This window comes from Pyxicephalus adspersus, chromosome 8 (assembly GCF_032062135.1).
Source record: "Pyxicephalus adspersus chromosome 8, UCB_Pads_2.0, whole genome shotgun sequence".
Classification (NCBI taxonomy): domain Eukaryota; kingdom Metazoa; phylum Chordata; class Amphibia; order Anura; family Pyxicephalidae; genus Pyxicephalus; species Pyxicephalus adspersus.
Genome location: NC_092865.1, coordinates 43,856,412 through 43,883,125, shown reverse-complemented (window position 1 = coordinate 43,883,125; position 26,714 = coordinate 43,856,412). Strand labels below are relative to the sequence as shown.

The window sequence follows — 26,714 nt, the reverse complement described above, 5'->3', positions numbered from 1 at the left end:
ATGCAGATAGACTGACAGCAAGCTGAAATATTAGAGCACTTCCTAATAAAAATGCCCCGAACAGTGTTGTCAGCGTGAATCATGAAAAGTCTATCAGATCTGCATGCAGCATCTTGCTCTCTGTCTGTGTTCCACTCTGCTAATGAAATACCGCTTTTAACTAATTCCATGCAGAGTGTGGAAAAAGGCCTGATCAATAAGAATTCATCAGGAGGCCTTTCTGCAGAAATGCAATAATGAATTTCCTCTTGTAACAATCACAATAAAAAGAGTAATGGTAATGTGTGTAACAGCAAATGAAGGGAAGGATACACAGGAGGCCTCCACATGACATCTCTCTTCATTACTGAATCCACGAAGATTTCAGAAAGTTCATCGCTCTGTTATCATGTGACCAATATACATTCCAATCCCTGAACTGTGTCACAGAAGATAATTCGGCTTTTGTTTCCAGGTCAGTCTGCGGTCTGCACTTTACAATGAGGAACACATACAGAATACATAGACAGCTTCTAGCAACCTGCAGACACATGTGGTTACATGACTATATTTCTGTAGGATAAATAAGAAAATGACTAATACACTTTTAATTCCAAAATGAATCCCTTTAATATTTGCAACCAAAATACAACCCACAGCTTTTTAGAATTATACTTTGGTAAATAAATACATCTACTGATAAACAGTAATGTGACGACAGATGAATGCTGGGACAAGTCTGGAGTCCAGTTCTGCCTATATGGGCCCAGTGATGTTAGATTTTGCAGCACACAGGATATTCTCTAACATTCAGCAGTTGTTGGAAGGACATGGATATAAAGAGTCTTCATGTTCAAGCTTTCCATAACTGTATCAGGGGGCAACTCTGTGTAGAGATAAGAGCGGTAGTTAAAAGTTTTTCCCTTCTATGTGGTCACTCCATAATGCAGCTCCATGTGCAGCTAATAGAACAGACCATCTCTGTTCTTAATGATAACCCTCATTCTGAGATTTCCAGCTGTATTTTAGGAGCCATTTTCTCACCATAACTTATGATGTTTTTTTTGTGATTTAAATCACACTTATAGAAAATACATCAGCACCTCCTGCCCCTATACACTAATCCCCAGTATTCAATTGGCTATTGAATATCTCTCTCTCTTACTGAACATGCCATATAACAGGGTGTGATTCCATAGCACGCCGCATGCCGTCCATGAAGTAACAAGCCTTTCCTGTCAAGATTTTAAAAACAGATTTCCTAAATGTGTGTAAAGCCTGCACTTCAAAATGTCCAATGTGAAGCAGAAGCTTCATTTCTTACCTGCACGTGAGTGGGGATCTTTGGGGTTTATGAGGTACCCATGTCTCAGGTACCAAAGCATGAACAAGGTTAGGACCACTAAGCATGACTAAGGAGAACCATTGCTTTGTATTACAAAAAAACATTTAATACTTGATAAAGGATTCCCAAAGAGGTAAGGCTTAACTAAAATGGATCACAGTAGAGCAGATTTCTAAACAAACCCTCTACTGAAGTGTCTAGGTGAAAGTGGAGTCACTGCTGTGATAAATTTTGTTCTGTAGAGGCTTTTTCAGCACAACAGAGTATGAAACAGTTTACTGGTAAGAACAACAGAGCACCACCAACTGGCTGGGACCTAATTTGTAAAATATTGAATATTTTATATTTATCCTTCAAGAACAAAAAATTAATAATGCTCATTTTTTTAGCCCTGACCTAATTTAAAAAAAAAAATCTGTACAAAACTGGTATATGTTTTTTTGTAAAAAGATTTTAGTCTCTTCTGAAGGTAAGGTGGCATTATTGTAATCCCAGTAACTGTGCAATGTCTTAACAGGAAATGTACATTTTTCTATTTAAACTGCACTGGCCCAAATTTTACATCCCACAATGCAGCAAGACATAAAAGGGAAAGACTCAGAGAAACACAGTGGCCCTCAAGTAAGTGAGCTACTTTCCTTGGAGCGTACACACCGGTGGGACCTGTCCTACATACACCGGATTCTACCATACACAGCTAGACATCCGCTGCCAGCCAGAAAGTTTCAAATCCGTCTCCAGAAATAGATTGACCAATTAAGAATGAAGCCTTTCTGTAGGAAAAGCACTACACTTTCTGTTTAAATCTAGAAGAATCTTATTTGGCTTTAAAGTCTCAATAAATTAGTCTCTCATAACCTCAACCAATCAATACGAAGAACGGCCCAGGTAAAACAGATACTGAAAACTAATCTGACAGATTATTTGTATCTCTTGGATAGCTAAAGGGTAAGATTTATTATCTGCCTGCTTTAGGGTGACATTTGTGTCAGATCTGTGAGATCCATGATTGGTAGTAAAATTTCTAAATACACTGTTGCATAGAAATATTATTGAAGCCACACCCAATGCTCCACCCCATGAGAAAGCACCAAAACAGGGATTTCTTACAATACCCTGAAAAACTTTTAAGAAAGGTAAGTTAGTGCAAGCATCATACAGAATATCCAAAAACAGCTGAAAACCCAATGTATGTCTGCATTTGGTGCAGAGCCCCAACTAAAGAAACCATTAGGTAGTTTAACGCTCTTGCATCAAAGCAAAGATATCAGCTTTGAGTGGAGGTGACGTTCAATACCAAACAATTTCCTTTCATTGGTGCCTACAAATCAAATTTTTGCTCACCTTTAGTCATGGTGGCATCAAGAAACAGCCGGAAGCGTCGGCCCCTTAGCCCAAACACCTTGGCCACTTCGTGGAACAGGCTATGATATTTCAAATCATTCTGACCAACCGGATTTTCCAGCAATAGTGTGCCTACAAAGAAGCAGAAAGTGTCACATTTGTCACTATGCCACCCTCTCTAACCTCTCACTGCTGTCACTCACCTTGTGCACCATTACTGGGCAGACTTAGATTGACATAGCGACACTGAAGTGGATTCCCGTTGCCAGCTGAATGGGTTCCTGAAGACACATGGAGCGTCTTACCACTTAGACTGGGGAGATGACAGTCACTTGGCAGTTCTACACACAAAACAAGAAAAAAACACATTAGCATGAGCATTATCTTTGACGACAGTCTAAAACCTGCAGCTAACAGGATTCATCATTCCAGATGTTACCTGCACCCCCACTGTATACCGAGAGCTGGGAACTCTTCAGCTGGAATATTCCACATATCGCGTTCTTTAATTCTGGCAGGCTGCTGATTGATTCCCCTTTGGGATTCTCTAGTAGAAGAAATCCACCTGAAAAAAATCCACAGCTAATGTTGCAATAATCCTCTATACCATGTCACATGGCCCTCTTTCTAAAATGACTGTCATATAAAGTAAAGGAAATGGTGGAGGCTTGTAAATCTCTGAGATGGCATACATTGTGCTGACTCAGCATAGAATACACTACAATATGTGCAGTAGTACCTGTATGTATAAGCTCTTGGGAAGAAAAATATGTGTGCAAAGGACTACTTAGTTCCTACAAAGAAATAGGACAGGAAAGAGACCTTTACCCTTTAAATGAAATAATGGCATAAAGTTTACTGATAGTTTAATGACAACCATGAGAGTGGACCAAGGTCACACTCAAACATGAGCCACATGTTTACACAGAACGTGTGCCAGGGTTGGCTCCCTTTACAGACTGCAGACTGGAATTATAGCAGGAAGGACAAATACCCCAAGTTTAGATCCTACACAGCCTTAGAAAGCAATAATTGAGAAAGTCTTAAAATGGTGGAAAATTCGATTTTGAAGCCAATAACAAAAACTTGACATAAAGATTTGTGGGTGTGGCTGGGAATCATGAAACCCCAGACTTGTAAGCAATCTAAAAAAATGTCCAGGTATTTTGGTATGTTAAAGATGATTGAGCATGTTCATTGATGCATCATGAAGGCAATTGGCATACAAGATCAAAAGTAGAGCTTGCTGTGACAATGCCAAGAAATACTCCCAAACATAGAACTTCTTTTTACAGGTTACAGATGAATCTTCCAAGTTGTCTATGTAGAGACCTAGGAAGTTCTCTCCTTTCCCATAAGGGATAGTATATAGCCCCTAAGAGGAGCGTAAGGTATTTTTGCTAAGAATTTGACCTTACATGCCATAAATGTATTCATATACAGAAACCCTACTTTTTCTTACATTTATTGCTACACAACTAACAGAAAATTTCTAGTGGGCAAAGCAAAAATAATGTGATCTAAACCAGTGGTCCCCAACCTTTTCGGTCCCGCGGACCACTAAAATGTCACTCAAAGGGGGAGAAATCTCCCCAAGAGTGATGTCATTATGACATAACCCCGCCCACACTCCAATCGCAGATCTGAGCCTGCAATGGGGGAGGGCGGGTTGTGTCCAGGGACACAGCCAGCCTACTTCCCTGAGCCTGATCACTGTACTGGGGACGTGGTCCACGCCTCTGGCCAGTGCTTCCCCCCAGCGGGGTCTTTCTCCGCTGATCTAAACGACTGCTAGCATATCATATGTCATTGCTAGCACATTTAGTGATCTGAGCCAAAATACAGACCTATAGAGACTTCTCATAGAGACATTGAGAAATGTGAAGATTTGGCAAACAGAGACAGTCCAAATTTCATAAAAGAATCTGGTGCCCTCCATAACATTGATTTCCCTGTGAGCTTCCAGCACATGGCATGCTGAGATAAAGTCTGGACTTACTTTGCTCTGTACCATTTACTGATAAGTGAAGTTTGACATAAGCACAGGAAGGGCCGTCAGTAACTTGTGCTGATCCTCTGATCAGAGTGATCTCCAGATCCGAGCCTTTTAGCTGTGAAGGGAAATAAGTCCAGTCAGTCTTTTGGTACACCGTAATGGAGAAAATTCTGCAGCCCTAAATACAACCTATAGCTTGATTTCTCATAACCTAAGGAAGTGTTATAGCAGGCTTATGGTTAATTTTTAGTTAGGTGAAGCCTCAAATATTCAAATGGGTCCTTTAATAAGGCAAATAACACAGCTGCATATTGTGTTAAATAAATGTCTAACTCCATGCAGCTCTCAGCAGTGTGAAAATTTTGCATATCCATGCAGGTCTGTGAAAGTGTCTGAAAAAACTGCTGCTTGTTTAACATGATTTCAATAAACGTACAATGTGAATTCTGCCTGCATTATACTGTAACATTCTACAACACTAAAATCATTTACCTGAGTTTTCTCCTTTATGATAATGCTGGCTGAGGATGGTACAGGGTAAGGTAACAGTGGAGACTTGACAGTAGCCAAAATAAAATCCGTGTGATGCTCAATGACAGACTGGAGATAGTGGCCTGGTGGACTGGTATGATAGTAGATGGTGATCTCGTCAGTTGGAACCAAATTGCCCTGACAAATATAAAAAGCTTTAATAACACAGCCAAGATTGTGCATGAAACATAGTGAGAAACAACCCCTCTGATTGTGAAAACACCAGGAGTGTTAGGCATCAAACCTAACCCCTCCTAATGTAGAAACAAAGTTACAGATGCCAGCAATGGATCCCTGAGACTCTGGGGCCACTTATCCTGCCAAGCTTTCTTATCTATTAATAGATGCAGACATGAATGAACTGATGGGGGAACCTCACTGCTAGTGACTCTGTGGCAGAACTTATTGGAAAACCTCAATGCTAGGGAAAAAAGTTTTGTTGGTGGTGGGTAGGGGGTATTAAACACCTCCTGTGATCTTTATTAACTGGTAAATGTACAGTAAAGTGTTTTGGGTAGTCATTTAATCCAGTACAGAGAAGCTGAGCAAGGATTGCGAGTGCCTGCAGAGCAGTTCTAAAAACCTTTATCTGTCACAAGTGACCCCGATCTTCTTCTATTTTAGAACATGTACAAAAGTGGTTTCATTAATTATCTGATAGAACTACTACAATGAATGCAATTATCCAGAACAGAAACTACACTTGTTTTACAGAAATTGTGTCTAGAGATGGATAAAGCACCAAAGGGGACATATAATATAAATAAAAGATCTTTTTTTCGAGGGCATAGCAGGGTTCAATGAATATGAAAGTACTAAAAGCAATATAAAGTTTATACACAGGTCATACTGCCATTACAATATGAAAAGGACACCAACCTTCTTCCGCAGCTTCTGAATTCGATTAATGACTTCACGTGCTACACCTTCATCCACCATTGACTGGTCTGGAGTGACATCTAGCAAAACCAGAACCTGCAGATATCAGTCGGAGAGGGTAAGAACTCTGGTCGCCATTGAACAATAATCATTCTATACATTTTTGTATTACAGCAGAAGAAGGACTATGTGCTTGCTGTAACAATCAAAATGTAGACATTTTGTTTCTAAATCATAGAATGGAAAAGTATTTTATGCAGGTATGGTATACCTGTTCTTGGCAACGTGATTCAATCTTTAAGTAGCTAGCTGGACCATAAATCTTTATAAAAGTTATTTATCCAGAAACACAGTTTCCTCCAGTCACATTTCAACACAAGAATAGCAGGTACATAAATCCCCAACGTCTTTTAGCTGGGCACACCACCCAGTAGCCATCAGGCTGTCAGACAACCACTCAGCCTGGGTATAGTAAAAAGGGATGTCAGTAAGAGTTGAGCATTACTTTTTATCTTCTTCATTACTGATGCCTGGTGTACCAGGGTGTATGCTCTAAGAGGCTTAGCTCACATTGGCCAAATTTTCATATAAAACATCAAAGCAGGAATGAAAACCTACACACACAGTACAATAATCTGTATACAGTAAGCCATACAAAATTAATACAGGTAATTGTCCAAGTACAACCCAACTTAAATCATACCTCCTAAAACTATATCATAAAACAGTTAGGGTTGGTTATTACAAAGTTGGAACAAAGTATAGAGGGCAGTAGAAAGGTGACAGATTTACAATGTTTACTGGACACCTATGGAAGAAAGTTACTGAACACCTATGGCACACAAACACTATTTTTGTTGTGTTGCCCCACCCACTTCTGGACCACCCGGCTAGTTTTTCACAGCATGGCTGTTGAGAGAACACTAAGTTACCAAAATGTCATAAGAGACTGAAACAGTGACCTCACCCTTTACGTAAAGTCTTGCTGTAATTTTAACATCTAATTTATTTAAAAAAAATACTAGATCATATACTCCTCAAATAACATGAATAGAGTTACTTTTCTACTGAATGGCAATTTTTTGGCCAGATGTTTCTGGTTCAGGGAAAGGAGGACAAGTAGTCTTGATGCTTCAGAAACTAATGAAAAACCACTTTACTAGTCACATTTTCTTACCTGAGCATCTGAATGAGCCTCAAACTGACTGTCACCACCAGTGCTTTGATCAAAGGTATAAAGAAGACGCACATCTTCCTCGTGTAGTTCATGGCCCTCCACCACTATGGAGCCTGGCATATTAGAAGAAAGAATGTATGCACGGGGGATTTTGCAGTTGATAACTTAAGATGTGAATCAGCAGTAATCAGGGTATTTTATTGTATTCTGGCTCTGTCCACCAACCTGTTTTTTGGAACTCTTCTAGCTGGTCGCTTTTCAACTCTTTAATTCCAGCCGTAACGGACTTAAAAGCTCCCTTTAGCCTTTTTCCAAGTACCATGTGATCCGGCTCTGCTCTAAGGCGAATTCCATACTTGGCTTTGTCGGTAGATACAGTGACTTTTCTCACATTTAGTTCCTGTGCCACAAAAACAATCAGATCAAACATCCCCTTTACTCCACTAGGATTAGGTGCATTCATCTACTATATAACAAGAATTTACCAGATCTACTCCCAACTATGCTAGGCAGGTTACAGCATATTGGATACACTCCCCCCGAGTGTATGCACCAAGGATAAACATTGATTTTTATAATGATCTACCTACACTGCATTGCTACAACACAGAAACCAATATGGAGACCTGACACCTATAACGACCTAATATATGACAACATCATAGCACAGCTCCAACATGACTGGGTGCATATCCAAAATCAACCAACATATGTCATAAGAATGTCATAGTATGCCCAACATCAGGACTTTTCCAACCTATACTATCTCGGCACATTATAGCTGCTCACCTCCAGTATATACTTCTCCAGTGACTGGATGTCAGAGAGGGCCTCTGGTTCCTGGTGGATGACAATCACTTCTTTCAGTGGATACTAAAGGAGACAAAATGATAGATCCAGGTAAAGGGGATACATAAAAAAATCATTCAACTGATATCTCTGGCTCTAAACCAACCTTAATGGGTAGAGTCTTCCTGTCACGTATGACACGGCCCAGCTCAATGACCGACTGCATCCGGGACACAGCTGCCTCTATTTTCTTGTCAATTAAATTCTCCCTAAAGAGAACAGCATAAAGAAAATTTCTGTAAGGTAAAGACTGGACAGCGAGGATGAGAACACCAAGAAATGAAAGAGAAGTACTTATTCAAGTGGGTACCTGACAGGGGGGAGCATAAGGTAGTGAATGCTCTGGGTGTCTTTCTCCTGGACAGATGCTGGATCAATAAGCAGTCTCAGCTTCTGATACATCAGTTCAGTGATGAAGGGCGTGAATGGGGCCTGGGAGAATGAAACAGTATAGAAGTAACCATTTTTAATATGTAAGAAATAACAAGCAAATATCTGCCTCTCCAGGTTAAATGCTTGGAGTGGAGAATCTAGACAGGGTCCTGAATAGAAACAAAAGTGTAGCTGACTTTTTTTTTAGCTTAGTGAAAAGCTAGCCCTTCATTGTACCCATTATCAGCTACAGTGTAAAATGAGAAGCAGTTTTCTGGGTACTAGTTAAAGAGTGTGCACACTCTTAACAAGGACAGCCATTTAAAATTCCAGGTAATGGCAGAGGCTGTACTGCCATGTTAGCTTCATGTCCCATCTTGTTGCTACAATATATTTCTTTTCTGAATACAGTAAAGCTACTATTACTGTATTTTATGCAGAGGTGCAACCTTACCATCAGTCTACACATAGAGAGAAGGACGCTGAACAAGGTCTCCAAGGCCATGAGACAGTCATCTGTGCCGCTTTCACCCTAAGTATCAGATACACAAAGATCAGAATGGACATAGTCTAGTGGAAAGTTTAAAATTATACAAATTGAGTTATGCTACTTACCAACAGATTGAAGTGCTTACCTTTAACCGCCTGCGGTTCATACGAACATACCAGTTTGTCAACATGTCAACAAACTTCACCAGCCGAGGAACCACAGTGTAGAGTCGGTAAGCTGTGAAAAAAGAAGACACTGAGATCAGAAAAAGCAGAACAGAAAATGATGCATCTATTAGAATAAACTTCTACCTGACATCTCTGCCTTGAAGAACTGCACCAGAGACTGTGTGAATGAGACAATCCATTTGTCCATGATGTTAGCGCTTGTCCTGGTCGAGTTCACATTGTACAAGAAGGGAACACCCTCTTCCTGGAAAAGGAGAAAACCACAATAATGCAAGCAAACACTTGGCAACAAGATAATGGCAGTGATTATACCCAGCAACCTAGCAGCTATGACGGCACCGACAATGCTGGAAGATGATTTACGATGGTATGTTCTTATGTACCTTGTGTAGGCGATAAATATTCTGCATCAGGAAGCGGAAGGCATTATACCACGGCAAGAAGACATCCTTCAAAACATCACGAACCCCATCTTCCTTAAACCGCAGGTTTTCTGCTCTAACTACTGGAGAATTTATCAGATATAACCTGGAGAAGTAACCAAAGAACACAAATATAAATAAAATATCTTTCAAATCTATCTCCGACCCAAAACATTCCCTCCAATTCTCACACAGAAGACATTGACTTATGTATGTATGTTGTCCCTCCCACCTCCATATTTTATGGCAGAAAATTTGAGATTGCCACTGATGGCCCTCCCCTAAAAATGCTTATTGCTAGGATATAAAGTTCTACCTCTAACTATAACTTATGACACAGAATACGTGTGGCATACTTGTACTTGGATCCATGGCTAAATGTGCTGAAGCCACAGGACCATTGATCAGCATAATTTTCATATTTCAACAATTTCACTTTTATCTTAAGCCATCTTATTTGTGGTTTCTTTTCATCACTTTAGCAACATTAGGAGGGCCCCAGTCCTGTTCTGCCATCACCAGGCAAAGTAATCCCCTAGTGATGACATCATTGTGTCCTAGGTTGTCCCCAGGCACAAAGCCAGACAGAAATACAGAGTGACCTTTAATGGAAAGGAAAACCCGGCTGCAGCATTGACAGTTTACACTGCTGTATAAACACAATCTGAGTCTACAAGGAGAAGGGATACAATTTGGCAGAATCAGAGATGAGAAGAAATGCTGAGACAGAACACACTCTCCCTAATTCACAAACCACAGAGGACAACAGAGGGCGAAAGGCAAGGAACTGCAAATACAGCAGTACAATGACTGCTGCCAAGAGACCAAAGAAGATTAATACATACATCTTCCATATCAATTTTGTCTATGTATGATATAAATGTTATACCTGGACCTCCATTTCCCTGCACTACAAATGCTGATATCTGTGTAACCAACCAATGATACAGAGCAGTTTTTAGCTATGTCTGTTATAATGGGGATGTCTCTCTTATAATAAAACTCTGCATTATAAAGTGACCATCATGGGGCACGTACGTCAGCTTCTGCAGACAAGTGCAGCTAGGACTATGAGAAACATTACAGATGCTCTATAATGCAGCCTGTTGCAGCATTGTAACGAATAACGGATCAATCTCTGTCACACGTTGGCCATATGCTATCTGCAGGTGACCAGACAAAGAAAAGGCTTATCCAATGTGGGCTTGCTGTATTTCTAACTGCAGGTTAGGGGGGTAGGTAACAAAGGACACCAGCCATAAAGCCAGTAACTGAACATCTCTCACAACTTACATACATTGGGAGGAGGCTCCTTGTATCTCACAAATTTTACACACTGGAAGGGGTGCTAAACTCCTGTTTCCATTACATACAATATACACCCTGGAAGATACTTTTACACTCCTACATGTAAATCAGACATTGAACACCCTCCCTGGAAGGGTTTCTGACACCCCATGTATCACATTTATACTTGAGTATTTTCATGAATTGCACACATTCTATGATCTTAAATATAGTCACCACCAATAAAATAGGTCACATAAGATTTACGGTTTTCACCTAAGTGCATCTGCTCCGTAACTGTTGATGACATGCATGGGGTCAGGGTAATTCTTCTTACTTTTGCTCATTTTCTGACCATCACTGACAGAAAGAAAAACAAAAGGTCACATAACTTGATTAAGTGATGTCACTGCTTTGACATGGGATGCAGTACACAAAACACCTACCTGGCTAAGACTAGGCCATTTACTATGACATTCTTGAATGGTGGTTGGCCAAACAGTGCAGTGGAGAGTACAAGGAGTGTGTAGAACCTGAGGATTGAGAATCAGGTAAGTAAGATGTTTTGTATGGCAGCCAGCTTCTGTCTAAAATAAAGACAGCACACTCACCATCCACGAGTCTGGTCAATTCCTTCAGCTATAAAGTCAGCTGGAAAAGAGTCTTCAAATTCTCTTCTGTTCTCAAAGGGGTAATGTACCTGAGCATAGGGCATACTGCCACTCTCAAACCAGCAATCGAATACCTCCGTCACCCTTCGTAAGACACCTTTTCCACACCGAGATGGAATGGTGAGCTGATCCACACTACACAAAAAGGTACACAATATAGAGTGGAATGGAGTGTGAGTGCAAAACATATTGTAGAGTATACTGGAAAACAAGTGAGGTACTGTAGAGTAAATAAAGTAGGTAAATAATACAAAAATGATGGAGTAAGGTGAAGTGTGGCAAAAAAAGGTATGGTTAGGCATATTGTAATGGGGTATGGTAAAGTATAGTAGGTTAAAGTAAGATGAAGGATAATGAGAAAATACTATAAGGTATAACTAGGTAAAGTGCTGTAAGTTATAATGAGGTATGGCAAAGTACAGTGAAGTGGCGGCACATACACACATATGGTTAGTGGCTTACTTCAGCTACCAATATAAATTGTGAGCTTGACAGGAATATTAGAAATAAGGCACAGCTCACAGTTATTTCCAGCGTGCATGAACAGTGCCACCGAACAGAGGACTAATAAAGAGGCTAATTCAGAACTCAGGGTATAAAATGATAACTAACCTCAGAATGGCTTTCTGAGATACAGTGTCCACTGGTGACAGTTGCAGTTTATACATGGGTGACAGAGACCAACTGTTACATAAAAAATGAGTTAATAGAACTCACCTCTCCCGATGCAAGTCTGTTATTTTCATACCAGTCAGCTCTTCCAGTTCTGCTAGTGAGCCCACACATACAACCTATAAGACATAGGGCACCAAGAATAAAAAAAACTGCACCAGATTTTAGGTAACCATCTCCTGAATATACACTAAAACCAAACATCCTTGTTACACTCTGCCATAGAAAGGGAATTTGTTAATGAGTGAAAACCTCTCATCAATCACAAACACATGCAAACATCCACATGAGAAAAAGCAATATGGTTAAAGTGAAGAATGTAGTAAACAAAGGAGACTGGAGAAAAACATTGAGAACCACTGAGGGGGATTCAACCAGGAAACAAATGAGAAAATAAAAAAAAATTAAAAAAAAGGACAAGGAAGTAAAAAAAAAAGAAAATAAAAAAAGAGAACAACATAGGAAAAATAGGATAATGACAAAACTCGAAACAAATGGGAACTAAAAGGAATGTAAAAGAATGACAAAAGTATACCTAAAGGAGAAAGGAGAATTTTTATTTAATTCTTGGTGATGACCTAAAGCGATCATATTAGAAGCCTAAAAGTAATACAAACCTCTTCAAAGTCCTCACTAACCCACAATGGGATAGGGGTGCCCCAGTAGCGATTTCTGGATATGGCCCAATCCCGCGCATCCTTTAGCCAGTTCCCAAATCGCTTTTCTCGTACAAACTCAGGGACCCTGGGAGAAAAACAGTACAATACGTTAGTTTCTGTTTATTAAAGAGAGGAGGAAAAGAGAGATAGTGCTCACCTATGAAGAAAACAGGGAAGAAAGATACTGGCAGGTGGTGGATGGAGCAAAGAGAAATGACACATAAAGGAAGGGAGATGGTGCTGATCTACAAAGGGTTGCAGAGGGAGAGCGAAGTTAAACACTGCTGGCCTTATAAAGGTAGCAGAGGGAGAAAGAAGGGCAATGGTGCTGAGCTTATGAAGTTCGTAAAAAAGGGAAATACTGCAGACCTTTCAAAGGTTGCAGAGAGGGGAAAGGTAGATACATTTGACCTTATGAAGATCTCAAAGAGAGGGAAGGGAGATGGTGCTGACCTAATCACCAGTGACCACAATTATACAAATACAAAGGGGCCTGATAAACTAAAGATCTCTAAAACTGGCGAAGATAGACTTTCATGGGTGAGGTTTTCCCATGGTTCCCAGGTTCACCCATAATAGTCTATCTACTCTAGTCTTAGAGAGTTTTAATAAATCATGCCCAATGGCAGTAGCTCTCACCAAACAACACAAACCTTAACTTAAACTAAAAGTTTGAGAAATTTGTTTTGGAGTCCTGTAAGCATTCACAATTCACATTTTTTTTACAGAACATGTCTACAGGCAACCTTATTACAGCGTGCTGCAGATTTTTTTTACTGACTGTGAATATTCGCTCATGGATTATTTGTGTAGAGCTCTTTAGAATCTAATCACCATCTAGATGCACAGGCCTACCTGAAAACAATTTTAGACCTAAGGGTGAATGGTTCTGAGCCAAAGCTTACCAGAAAACTCTTACTGATAATTTCATTTTAAAGAGTCGCTTTGCTGCTGATAAAGAAAAACAATGCAGTACATTTAGTATTTTATCCTCATCCACAGGTCAAAGCAGCTAGTTGGCCCTTGTAGAAAATGTATGGCTCTGAAGGTGACCCAATCAAAATAACAAAATCCTAAGCTGACAGTGGCCCACACAACACAATCACAAAAGTTTAACCTTCTGTGATCCACAAAAATGAGATCTGCAGCTTAAGAGATATTGACCCTGATTTATTAAAGCTCTCCAAGGCTGGAGATAATACACTTTAACCAGTGAAGCTAGGTGATCAAGCAAACCTGGAATGGATTTCTTCAATGACATTTGCTATTTGCTAGCAAATGCTTTGAATCTTGGACCAGATGCATCCCAGGTTTGTTGGATCACCCAGCTTCACTGGTGAAAGTGTATTATCTCCAGCCTTGGAGAGCTTTAATAAATCAGGGCCATTGTGTGACCTTACACACACCCTACCTCAGAGGTGCTTAGGTACAGTTTTACTCTGTCATTCACAAAGCAGTAATATCAGTAAAATATAGGTGTAGCACAAAGTGCCTTCTAATTCTCATATCTCATGGCTAAACTAGTTCCAGGATAATTAATAAAAGGACTGAAAGTGAAGGATGTTGTGTGCATGAAGAGAAAAGTGGGTTATTAGTGCAGCCAGGGGCTCTCTGCCTCTATTAATACAATACTTTATCATTCCCTCCAGGTAATTTGAGATGAAAAGCTTTGGCCTCTTTTCTGGGCGCCAAAAGAACAACCCACAGGGAAGCCAAACACACAGCACTAATGAGATTCATTAATTCAATTCCCTGAACTTGCTCCAGGACACTTTGCCCAAATGCAGGTAACACATAAAAGACAGAAATTGACAACTTCCTACAAAATTATAACTGATTAAAAAGAGATCTTGAGAATTGAGAGACTTATAAATAGATAAGAAATCTAGAACAGAACATAAGAGACTTTAAAATTTGCTGATAGTATGATGCCCTGAGTCACCCTCCAACATTCATTCTTATAAAAGGCCCCACCATAGCCCATCAGACTACAAGCAACTTTTATCTTAGCAGAATCATTTAAATACCGGACAAGTAATACAAAAAAAGATGCAAGCTTAATCATGACAGTATCGGAGAGAGGAATCAGAGTGTAAGCATATAAGGTGTTTCACTGTGAAGGCGAATGGGAAATTAGCCCAGTATTTCTAATAGGTCCAAAAGGAAATTGGGACTACACCCAACATGTACATAAATGCTGGCTGCAGCCATAGTGCTCTGCTCATGACCAGGACTGACTCTGGACTACTTATTACTGTTAACTACAGTAATGCCTGCAAGGAAGCCTGAAAGTGTAAAGAACAGTACAGGTTTGATGGGACCTCTACATCAAGATTGTGTGTCTTATGTTAAACAATTATTCTCTTAAGGAAGATAAAGAACAGTTTCTGAAAGATATTCAGAACTTTTTATGTCATGAGTAAACATTATCCATTGAACCCACTAGTGCATAACTGAATTACGCAGATTTCTCCTACTCCTTGGAAAAGATGCACACCAGCAGCATCAACTCTTAGAACTATAAGTTTTTATACAAACTGGCCAGGTAAATTCATGTGCCCCTCAACATGCGAGAACCCAATCCAACTGAAACTCTAAACTACTTTCCATATATTTACTTTACCTAAGCTTTTTTCCTGCTTGGAAATATATAGATAAGAGGTGCACAAGTGCAGACTATGTTTATGGCAATAAATACACAGAGGTGCTCCTGTCCCAGGCAATGGTAGTAGGGGGCAAGATTTAAGTCTGGTTATAGACATAACAGGGCAGTTGATTATGCAGCAAGATCCAACATAACTGGCAAGTGTCTTGGCTAGCCTTTTCATAAACATGGAGAAAAGCCATGCAGTCAGACTGTGCTGGTGCGTTGGCATCTGCCTGACTCAGACTCGAGACTGTTACCAGCTGTGGCACAAAATGGCTACTTTCCTGTGCACTTTGGCAGTAGCTTTTTCCCTGCAGTGTTGTCTAGCACAGGTTTGTACAGGTAATCTACAGACACAGTAGGAGACATTACATATTCGTACATCAAACGGACGTTTCAGTTTCTGGATACTCTTACCAGTAACATTGGCTGTTATTGTGCAGGAGTTTTTCTACCATGTGCTCCACTCGTACAAACCAGCTAGGAACAGCTTTATAGATAAGAGGTGTGTCTGACCTGGGAAGAGAAAGGAGGAGTAAGATAACATGTCACTTGACCTATTTGGGGAGAGACATATACACAAGTCCTTACCTCCAACAGAAGGGGTAGTTGTGTTTATACATGCTGCTGTGCACCAAACGCCCACGCTCCTTCAGAAGTTTTATAATGTTTTTATCAGCATCCTTGAAACACACAATACTGTTAGTTACTAAAACAGTGGCACAAGTCCTATTTAACTTCCTGTTTTCTGCTCATGCTATGCTAGATGTTACATCTGTTACAGTTATGAACTGATCAAGGGGCCAATATCACAATAAAGCTGTACAATAAATCCCATCATTTAAATAGGTCATCTTCTCATATAGTGAAATAAACACACAAAAAATTGTGCCACTCCAGATATATGTACAATAGAATTTGGCCTATCCTACTGATGCCCACATAATAAAATGTAACTTTGATTTTGGTTTTCGTATGGCCCTTCTGTACATGTGTTAAAAAAAACAGGAGATAAAACTTGAGCAGAGAACAAGAAATAATAAAACAGAGCTAGCAGGTGCTTCTCTCCGGTAGTATGCCTCCCTTGTTTGGCTCTACAATGTTTCATTCAATGGAAAATAAAATAGATAAAATAAATGCATTTATAGTTGAATTCTAGCGCCTGATTAAGACAGCATGTAGTGTCAACTAGATGGATTAAGGAATGTACGCTGTGTCCATATAGTAGAAGAGAAGGTCATCCCAGGGCCACACACAGTTTTTCTTGAAATTCTCATTAATACATGGTAGCACACAGTAATAAGTTATAATAAAAGAACCACAACCTTGACGTACTGCCCAGCAAAGTCAGTGACTTCTGAAGTGAAGCAGCCAGAAGCATTAACAGGACACACAGGCACAGAGTCCTTCTGGATAATGTTGAACTCCATGCAAACCCGATAATCATCCTGTGGGGAGATCAGACTATTATTAGTATGAAAAGGCAAGTAACAGCCAGGCCGAAATGCCTGGATGTGGACCCCTGCTACAGCTAAATGACCAGTTATGGACAGCAGATGATAAGTCTGCTATGTATATAAGCCCATTAAGTAAGAAAAAAAAAATCTCCAGTAGGCAAGTGCAGCAACCTTTCCATTATGGATCATATATATACCCCCCTCCTATCTCTACATAGCACACACTGCTCCAGTATGGACCATTTATTCCCCCCTCCAATCATACAGTACACACACTGCTCAAGTATAGTATTCCCCTCCCTTCTCCTGAGTACAGCCACCCTATCTTATACTACCCTTCCATCACAATTGTGCACACATTCCTCCGAGATTAACCATATTTACCCCCCTGCTTTCCTGGAGTAGACCTCCCCAAATACAGATTATAAATTCCCTGCTGTCCCTACTGCGCACACCCCTCCAGTACTGATTTTATGTAAACATCTCTCTAGGTTCACATTCTATGATGAAAAAGCCCACCCATTGAAAAACCTTATATTGCAAGAGAAATGTATTTCTCTTCACACAGCTCGTAATTGCTATCTAGAGGAACAAGAGCAGAACTACACCACAGTTGCTTTCAATTGCACCTGACCAAGGCTCCTGTTAAAATGGCTCCTAGTACCCTACACGAACACTCAGCAGGCCATAACGGGTGTCTCCTCTCAGAGGGCCCTATCAATCTCCTAGTATCTTCTACATGCTCTCTGTAGGCCCTTTTAAACCTTTTCCTGCAACATGAGTCCTCCTGCCGTCACCCAGTTCTCTGTGGGCCTACCGACCTCTCCCCTCTACCTACTGATCAAACAGGCCAACCCTAGAACTTTCCAATAACATGTAAAAACAATAATGGTATATGGTCACCAACCTTAAACACCAGTAATGAGAAAGCTGATGTAGGGGTTTACAGTTTAATTTACAGTCCATTTTTTATTCTTGTACAGCTTAAGAAAGGGTTAATTTGTCCTCCTATTTTGTTTTGCTTTATTCACATTAACACAAATAAAGAGCTTTGACCTCAAGCTACAAAAGTTCAAAAATAAAGGTTTCTAATTATATTTACTGTAAAACCCACTCAATAGCTAGGCGAGAGCAAGCAGTAAGAGGTCTGACAGTTAATTTCAAAATGTTTTATATCTCTCAGGCAAAGTACTTATCACCATGTAAAGGGAAAAAAACAAGCCTGTACAGCAATAGTGCTTGAAGGCTAAATACTGAAGGCTTCAATTCCTACATATAATCAATTTACCAGACATTACATTTTTTACTTACGGCGCCAAAGTACGGAGCTTGATGTACTACCCCGGTGCCCTCTTCTGATTTTACATAACTGTCAGTGAGGACAGTAAATGCTCCTCTGTCTGCAGCCTGAAAATACCAGATTTATTATGAGACACAACCAAGCATACACATGCAATCCACTACAGTCATGAGAAAATAAATTCTAAGGTTTCACATCTCAATACAGAAAAAAAAAAATCATCTGGTCCTTAGCAGGTCTTAAAATTAAGGTAAATACAACATCACTTGACATATTATACCTGGTCATTATTTACTTTAAAAAAAAGTCAAAATGCAGAAGCGATGTATGAAAAAAAGTAGGAAGGGTGAAAATGCCTCCACAATGATGTGAAAGACTGATAGTCATCCAGTAAATTATGACTTCAAGTTATTGCAGCTAAAGGTGGGTCCACAAGCTATTAAATCCTGGGGTTTGTTTAGTTTTTTCCCATACATGGCTTTTCCAATTTAGCTTTATTTTTGTTAAAAAAATAAATAAATAATGGCCTTCTTTTTCACATAACTGTACTGATTTGTCTTTGGTAATACAGGACCTGTACCAAGTGCAGCTTTGATCACAATTACATCAATTTTACACCAACTTTATTCATAAACAGAATACCTTGGTAAAATAGTCAAACAGGGGTTTGTATTTCTTTCCCTTCAGAGTAATACCAGGAAACCTAAAGGGAGAGAGAAAAATGATCACATGATAATAGCAGTTGAATCCTGTTCCCTGACTCTACCTTTTATAATGGCGTACAGCTACATCCTGGTCCCTAACATATATATAGTAAGATACAGTAAATGTAAGAGCTGACAGAGCTGCTTGTAAGAACTTCTAAATACCTTTCTAGCACTTCATACTCCTCTTCAGTCTTGTACAGGGCAGACAGTCTAGCTTCCATCAGTATATAAATATTTCCATTGGATTTATCTAGAAAGAATAATAGAAGAGTGGAAATAAAAGAGAGAAGAAGGAGACTTGCGTGAACCTGGAAATAAATGTCACTTACCCCTTAACTTGATGTAGGTGAGCTCTGGATTGACACACAGTGCCAGGTTACTGGGCAGAGTCCATGGTGTGGTGGTCCACGCCACCAGGGACACTCCAGGGTCTTCCAGTAAAGGAAAGGTGACAATGACAGAGGGATCCTGGACATCCTGAGATTGAATGATAAATCTATAGTGAGCATTTTGAAACCTATTGCACAGAACACCACCATCATTAAAAACATACCTTGTAGTTCTGGTGTGATTCAAAGTTGGATAGGGGAGTATTACAGGCCGTTGAGAATGGCATAACTTTCACCCCTCGGTACACTAATCCTTTATCATACAGCTGCTTAAAGACCCACCTAATCAACAGAGAATAGGAGAGGTTGGAGTCCACAGAAAACCACCAAAGAGTTCCAGGGGGTCTGGAGCACACAGCTATTATTGATTGATAAAACAAGTTTATAGCAACAAAACTATTCATAGTGTGCACAGTTCTGTTCAAACAAAACCAATACAAGCATTCATCCATCCCATACAGCAAAAATCCAACAAAGTAAAAATGCTGCATGCCTGCTAACCCCAGACGAATATATAGAAGCAGAAATAATTGTCAGTTAGTGGAGGAATACTCTAAAAAAAAAAATAAAGCTGTCTGTGTAACAGTACAAGTATGCAATGATGCACAGTGAGATAGCTGTGTGTGTGTAAAGGCTGCATGTCATATTCTGCAACCTAACTCACCAAGTTCAAACCTTCAGATCTTCTAAACCATTGGTCTCAATGACTTGAACAATATGCAGGGTGCAGGGTGCACAGGGTACCCTCATAGCTACTAGTAACCAAAACTTCAGCCCCCTTCCCCAGCTGTAAAGAATTTCAAGATTTGGGGGTCACAATTTTAAAATCTTGTGAAAAATAAACATTAGGGTTAATATTTCAAAACCAGGTGCACCTAGGAGTCCTAACTTGAAAATGCAAATTGAGGACCCACAAGGCCACTTACATAGCAAGGGCCCCTAATTTTTTTACCTACCTTTCACAACTATAACTGGTATACTGTACTATGCTACCTTGTTCCATTACTTGCTTTGAACACCAATTTCTCTAGAGAGAAAAATGTAGGTTGAAGTGGGGACACCTGTGGCTAACAAGTCCTATATCTTAAAATTCTTTAAGGCTGGGGGGCTGAAATTTTGGTTACTGGTAGCTATGAGGGTCTCTTGGGAAACCTGAATTTTACATTGTTGAATATCACATGTTCACATGCTGGATGCTTTTAATACATCGCCAGATTTTTAACTTTATATCAGTAAAAACAGAAGTGGAAAGCCTAAGCCTCCTAGAATATTTGCGTCACACATCCCATGAGACTGTGGGCTGCTCCTTCTGTGTATGCCTGAGATAGGGAATATGTCATCAGAGGTTTTCCTATAATGTAAAGTACTCAATCTCACGTATGTACAGTAAAAGGTCTGGTGACACTAAGAACCCGGAAAAAAAGAACCGGCAGCGCTGGACAAAACAGTGAGCAGTGGAAAGAAGAGGCAAGCCGAGCCAGCATTTGACTCGTTGGACTGGTTTGTGGACAGATCAAGTGAAAGTTCTGCTTTAACTAGATAAAGCCTAAGGAGGCCACATCTGAAGTTAGGCTGAATTCACAATGGCAGTAATGTTGCATTTATTGCTTCCTCACGTCAGGAACTACTGCTGATGGAAAAACTGCTAGGCCTGAAAAAGTCTGGCAGTTACCACCTGTTCATTCCTGGTACCACACTTGGGTGTGGTAAATGTTTTTACTGCTAATGTGAACTAAGCCTAACTTGTTACACTAATACTTTTACACTACTAAAAGGCATTACACTCTTAACAAAACATGGAACATTAGGACATTGGATCAAAATAGAGGGCACTAGACAGTTGGGGCATAATACAAAAAGATGAAAAAATAGGACATATTAGGAGGGCAGGCATTAAAAAAAAGTTGGAACAAAGTAAAGGAGGAAGGTAGAAAACTGACACAATAGGGGTTACCTATAGCTACAGATTACCTCCAACAGGCTGAAAAAAAAATTGGGGTGAAATCTGCAGCAGACATAAAACTCCTAATCCATCTGTTCCTGAATGTTAAACCACCTCAGCCTTTTAGACAAGGGGAGTTTTCTAGAGTATCAAGAACACGGACCAAAAAAAAAGGAAAATCTAAAAAACTTTGAAGGGACTGAAAGGAGAGGGGCACTACATCCAGAGAAAAAGAATGTATAGGTGCAAGAGTTATATGTAGCCTGTAGTAAACGGGTATAAACAGCATCAGTAACCTTAATCTACCCAGACATGTCTTTCAACCCAAAGGTGCACCATTGTGGAAACAGCAACTTTATTCAGGAAGTCAGACCACTGGCCAACATCTTATATCTACCTACCAGCCCATACTTATGATGACAATGACAAAATTAACAACAGAGGTGTTTCTGTGGTCAGACTCCGGAAATAATGGAGATTAGTTTACAGAAACAAGTAACAGCCCATTGCACAAATTACCATACGGTCTCCATAAACCAAGGGTACAAGGTCTTGTAGTCATTCTTGAAGTCAATCCAACGGCCCAGCCGGGTGACGCTAATCTGTGTGTAGGAGAAAATGGGAAGAATTAATGAACAGAGACCACTCTGACCTAAAAACATCCCTAGTGATCTTTACACTTTACCTCCCAGTCCTGAGAGTATCTCATCACAATCCCTCGACACTGCTTGTTGTACTCAGCAATGCCCATCTTAGCAACATCTTCAGGCCCTTTGATCCCCAGTGTCTTGTCAATCTCATATTCCTGTTGGAAAAGATGAAGTCAGAGGTACAACCATCAATGCTATTAGCACGGTTAAAGCGGATTGTTAGGGGAAAGGTCTTCTATAGTGACACTGCACAGATTACCCTTCAAACAGTAAAACACAAATAACATCCAACAAAATACAAAATTATCTCTTCTAGAAAATACAATTTCGAAATACAGACCAACAAATATATTTATTATATGCAGGAAAAGTGCAATTAAGTAATTTAAAAGGTCAGAAAACTTGTTACTAGATTGTAATGTAAAGTGTGTTAGGAAAATCATATGGTAAAGTCCCCAAACAAACTGAAACAATACCATCCAGTTGCAGAAATGAAGAATCACGTCTGCATTGAACGAACACCATTATGTTACAGTGCCACCTTTAGTTATGTAAAAGAAAAAACACATGATGCCTTTTTTTTAAAGTTTCCTGCAGAACTTTAACAGCCATGTTGTGAAACTGCATGGTTGCTGCTTCCAGACTTCCAGCAAACCACATCACAGGTAACCAGATTTGCACCCAGCACAGGCGTGATCCAACAGCAACAGTGTGGGAAAAGGCAACTTCATGATTTTGGGATCTGATCAGAATTCAGCCACTTGCAAAAAAAAGTTCCCAACTAAAAAGGAATGCAGTTAAGCCCACAGCAGAACACTTTGGACCACTGCAGGTCTGAAATAGGCCTTACAGTACAAAGTCATGTCACTGTCTCTCAGAGAAGCTCACAATCTAGTGTCCCTACTAAAGTCATGTCATTAACACAGCCCAAGGATAATGTGGGACGAAGCTAGTTGACCTACCGGTATGGTTTTTGAGATGTGGTAGTAAGCTGGAATACCTGAAGGAAACTCACACAAACACAGGGTGAACATACAGACTCTAAAAAGACACTGTCCTGGCCAGAGCACTGTTACAAGGGGCAGTGAATGTCATTACAATGTTTCAGTACAAGGAGGCAGTGGCTACAATAATATACAAGGAGGTGGTGTTAGAGGCTGCCACTAAAATGTTACCCAATAAAAACTATAGTTGCCAAAAGCTGACATTACAAATTAAGAGGCACAGGCTGGTACTAGTGTCACACAAAAAATGCAAAAGCAAACTCTAGTGCTACAATGTGGAAATCGGCTGGTGCTACAATACTGCACAAGAAGGAGAAAGCAAAGTCTGATGCTACAATGTTACACAAGGAGGCCGGGACTGGTACAGTACTACAATATCAGACAAGAAGGAAGCAAAGCATGAAGCTCAAATACTGATCAAGGAGGAGGCATAGGCTGGAAATGCAGAGCATAGGCTGGTGCTACAACACCACACAAAAGAATGCAAAAAATACAAGGTAGAGAGGCTGAGGCTACACTAATACACAAGAAGGAAGAGGCTGTTGTTAACGGTGTTACACATGGTGTAAGTTCGGCTTAAACGAATGCATCTCAAACCACAGATAATTAAAATCCCGTTGTCTGTCACTGAAAAGTGCCCACAGAAGTTTAGAGGCAATGACTGTCCCAAATTGTGTTGCGCTGCATTTTTTGGAAACAGCAAATTGTAAGGTGCATTTGAGCCACAGGCAAAGCAAGTCAAATGCACCCCGTCTAATCGTCGATACATATGTGGCTGCTATTCAAATGCCAAACGAATGCCCATGGTCACTTACACAAGGAGTTGAAAGTTAGAACTAAAAAAGTTACATGTTGCCGTTTTATTCATCTAAACATCACAAAACTCATACTGCCTCCAATCTTCCCTCCCAGAAACCTCAGTATTGTGCTCTGTGTTCATTGGAGGACAACTTACCACAGGCAAGCCATGACAGTCCCAGCCGAAGCGCCGCTCCACATAGAAACCTCTTTGGTGAGCAAACCTTGTAACAATGTCCTTTATAGTGCCGGCAAGAATGTGCCCATAGTGTGGTAGGCCTGTAGCAAACGGCGGGCCATCATAGAATGTGTACCTGTTAAGGATAGCACGAAATTTACATGACTTACTTCACAGTACACAGCAATGAAAGCAAAGATTTCTTACAGAAATGTAAATATTTGTCCGGAACTTTGCCAATTAGGTTATGACCACCACAAGCCCCTTTGTCCTTATATCTGTCACTGACAGGGATATAGAAGCAGCACAACTTCATACCTCTTAATAAATATCAGTGTTTATATCTGCATCACATCAACGACATCACAATGTCCGTACAACATTAGCTGCAGTAACAGGGCAAATAAATACCCAGTGGCTTGACATCAGTAACCCATCCAGCATTACTTTACAACTAGTCCCCGGGTTAAGGACATCCGACATACAGACGACTCCTAGATACGAACAGGGCTTCTCTGCTCGCTCCTGTGCAGAGGCTGGATGGGGGACGGTTTGCAGAAGATATCTTTTGCTAAACACAGCTGAGGTTGTGGGTGATCTTAGGAGGTGAGCTCTTTCTACAGCCTCTTGTAACTCTTTAATGACCAAGATAAACTCTGGAGTTGTTTCATTTTGCATATCAAAGCACGGCTTGCTCCAGAAATTTACGATGTTAATGTCTAGGCTCCATAAAGATTTTATTTTTTTGCTTTGTTTGTGATTAACTCACAGTGAGATTTTAGACAGTAACTTGTACCATGCTGCCTAATAATATGTTGAGACAAACATCCTAATTGCATTTATTGAAATAATGTACCTGTTCTGACTTACATACAAATTCAACTTAAGAACAAATCTACAGTCCCTATCTCATTTGTAACCCGGGGACTACCAGTATACAAAATGGCAGTTTTGTGTTGTGACTGGCTAACTGATCAATGTCGCATCAATTACATTTACTCAGCTGGCAACTCAGCTACCCAGTTTGACAAAGTCAACTAAAGCCCTGCCCAAGCACAGTACAATGTACATAACAAGTTCTGCTCAGATGTTCCCAGTGTTCCCTTGCGTCTTTATGACATTTTTACAATCTGCCCAGCTATCATCACACAACAGCTCAGTAGTCAATACTACAAATGTGACACCAGCAGCCCCGCTGTCATCCGTAGTTCAGTGGCTGTTGTATTAGTGTGCCAGGGGTAGGGATTTCACCAATAGGAAGTCTTGGAATATTCTCATTATAGCACTTGTGGTACTGCAGGAAATCAAGTAAAAGAGACATTATAATTTTGCTTATGAAAGAATTTAACGTCATGGACCAGTTTCTAACCCTTATTGAGTGTAACCTATCAATGTATTCCCTCCAGCCAGACTACACCATCACTGTACCCCAAAAAGTTTGAGTTTTTCCGATCCAGCTATTTTTTCCGGCCATTCTACTCGAAAATTCGTCCGGGGAGACCATGGTGTATGGATACAGTTGCCATGTCTCACCTGGGTTTATTCTTTGACTGCTTTAGACACTCCTGGAAGCAATCCAAAGATTTCCACAGTTCCAGAATCGTCTCCTCTTCAGCTGGGAAATTTATTGTCTCTGGGACTTGTTGATCCATTGTGGAGCCTGCATGAGAAACACAGCGCTTACACCAATGCATTCCCACCCTGGCTATGCTATAGGAAGGCGACACCTGCCAACCGCACCAAGCTGACCACAGCGCAAGGCTGCACAATGAAATCTCTGGCCTTCATAACACTTTATACTGCAGGATGTCGTGCAACCACACAAAACTTTATATGTTGCTGCAACCGGGCTACAGATGCTGAAAGAGAATTCACCACCCATGCTAAAATCACAGCGTTCGTATCGGCCCTCTAAAACTGTAGCACTGTAACATCATTTCAGGCTCCAGAACCACAGGGCCAAGTAACAAGAGACGGCAGGGCCGCACACAGCTCTCACTCATATACACAGAGCAGGGGCACACATATGGACAGGAGGTTACAAATGGGGGTATAATACCTCAAATATAAGGGGAATACCCAGAGTATAACACATAGGGGGGTACATTACCTCCTGCTGGGGGGCATATGGAGGGATATCACCCTATTCGGGGCATCATATGAGGGGTATAATACCTCATACTGCTGGGACATATTACCTCCTGCTGGGGGGCATATGGGAGTATACTGGCCCATTCTGGCAACATATAAGGGTATATTACCCATACTGCAGGGACATATGGGGTATATTACCTCCTGCTGGGGGGCATATGGAGGGATATCACCCTATTCTGGGCATCATTTGAGGGGTATAATACCTCATACTGCTGGGACATATGGGTGTATATGACCTCATACTGCTGGGACATATGGGTGTATATGCCCTCATACTGCTGGGACATATGGGTGTATATGCCCTCATACTGCTGGGACATATGGGTGTATATGCCCTCATACTGCTGGGACATATGGGGTGTACTTCCTCCTGCTGAGGGGGCATATGGGGGTATATAGACATGCGAGGAGTGTAATTTCTCCTGCTTAGGGGGTATAATAACTTCTACTAGTGGGACATGTGAGAGTTCTAATACCTCCAGCTAGGGAACATGTAGGGACTTGGGGTGGATAGGTGGACATTCATACTTGGACTGGACCAATACAAATGTTTCCCCCATACCCCTCTCACCCGTACAGCCGGCTCTCTGATGCAATGACAGGAAAGCGTGAGCGGAACCGGAACTA

The 26,714-nt window shown here is 40.5% G+C and overlaps 1 protein-coding gene and 1 non-coding gene across 3 annotated transcripts; both read right to left on the bottom strand.

Moving 5' to 3' along the window:
* Window positions 1–584: 584 nt before the first annotated feature.
* IARS1 (isoleucyl-tRNA synthetase 1) lies at window positions 585–26,714 on the bottom strand. Of its 2 annotated transcripts, none has more exons than XM_072420243.1 (34): window positions 26,659–26,714; window positions 25,467–25,593; window positions 23,913–24,069; window positions 21,989–22,108; window positions 21,823–21,905; window positions 19,526–19,643; window positions 19,302–19,449; window positions 19,135–19,222; window positions 18,908–18,968; window positions 18,277–18,372; window positions 16,834–16,956; window positions 16,100–16,191; window positions 15,926–16,024; window positions 12,820–12,946; window positions 12,248–12,321; window positions 11,471–11,665; window positions 11,306–11,392; window positions 11,136–11,219; window positions 9,534–9,678; window positions 9,274–9,394; window positions 9,108–9,199; window positions 8,927–9,004; window positions 8,411–8,532; window positions 8,207–8,309; window positions 8,041–8,124; window positions 7,477–7,651; window positions 7,252–7,364; window positions 6,075–6,170; window positions 5,157–5,333; window positions 4,668–4,779; window positions 3,108–3,233; window positions 2,872–3,009; window positions 2,669–2,800; window positions 585–865 (listed from the first exon to the last, which is right to left on the bottom strand). In XM_072420243.1, exons 2-34 carry the CDS (start codon window positions 25,583–25,585, stop codon window positions 783–785), a joined length of 3,768 nt encoding a protein of 1,255 aa, XP_072276344.1. In that variant the 5' UTR covers window positions 25,586–25,593; window positions 26,659–26,714; the 3' UTR covers window positions 585–782. The 2 variants fall into 2 exon arrangements, with proteins under 2 accessions (XP_072276344.1, XP_072276345.1); XM_072420244.1 differs by having other exon boundaries at window positions 26,650–26,665.
* Window positions 25,765–25,893, bottom strand: LOC140337507 (small nucleolar RNA SNORA84). The gene has a single exon (XR_011922051.1). It is a non-coding gene; the product is annotated as a small nucleolar RNA SNORA84 (small nucleolar RNA).

Coding starts and splice junctions, on each gene's coding strand:
- IARS1 (XM_072420243.1), bottom strand. CDS start 25,585: ATGGATCAACAAGTCCCAGAGACAATAAATTTCCCAGCTGAAGAGGAG. Junction 21,906..21,988: donor GATACTCTCAGGACTGGGAG/GTAAAGTGTAAA, acceptor TCCTACACACAG/ATTAGCGTCACCCGGCTGGG. Junction 8,533..8,926: donor TCTCTATGTGTAGACTGATG/GTAAGGTTGCAC, acceptor TCATTCTCCCAG/GCCCCATTCACGCCCTTCAT.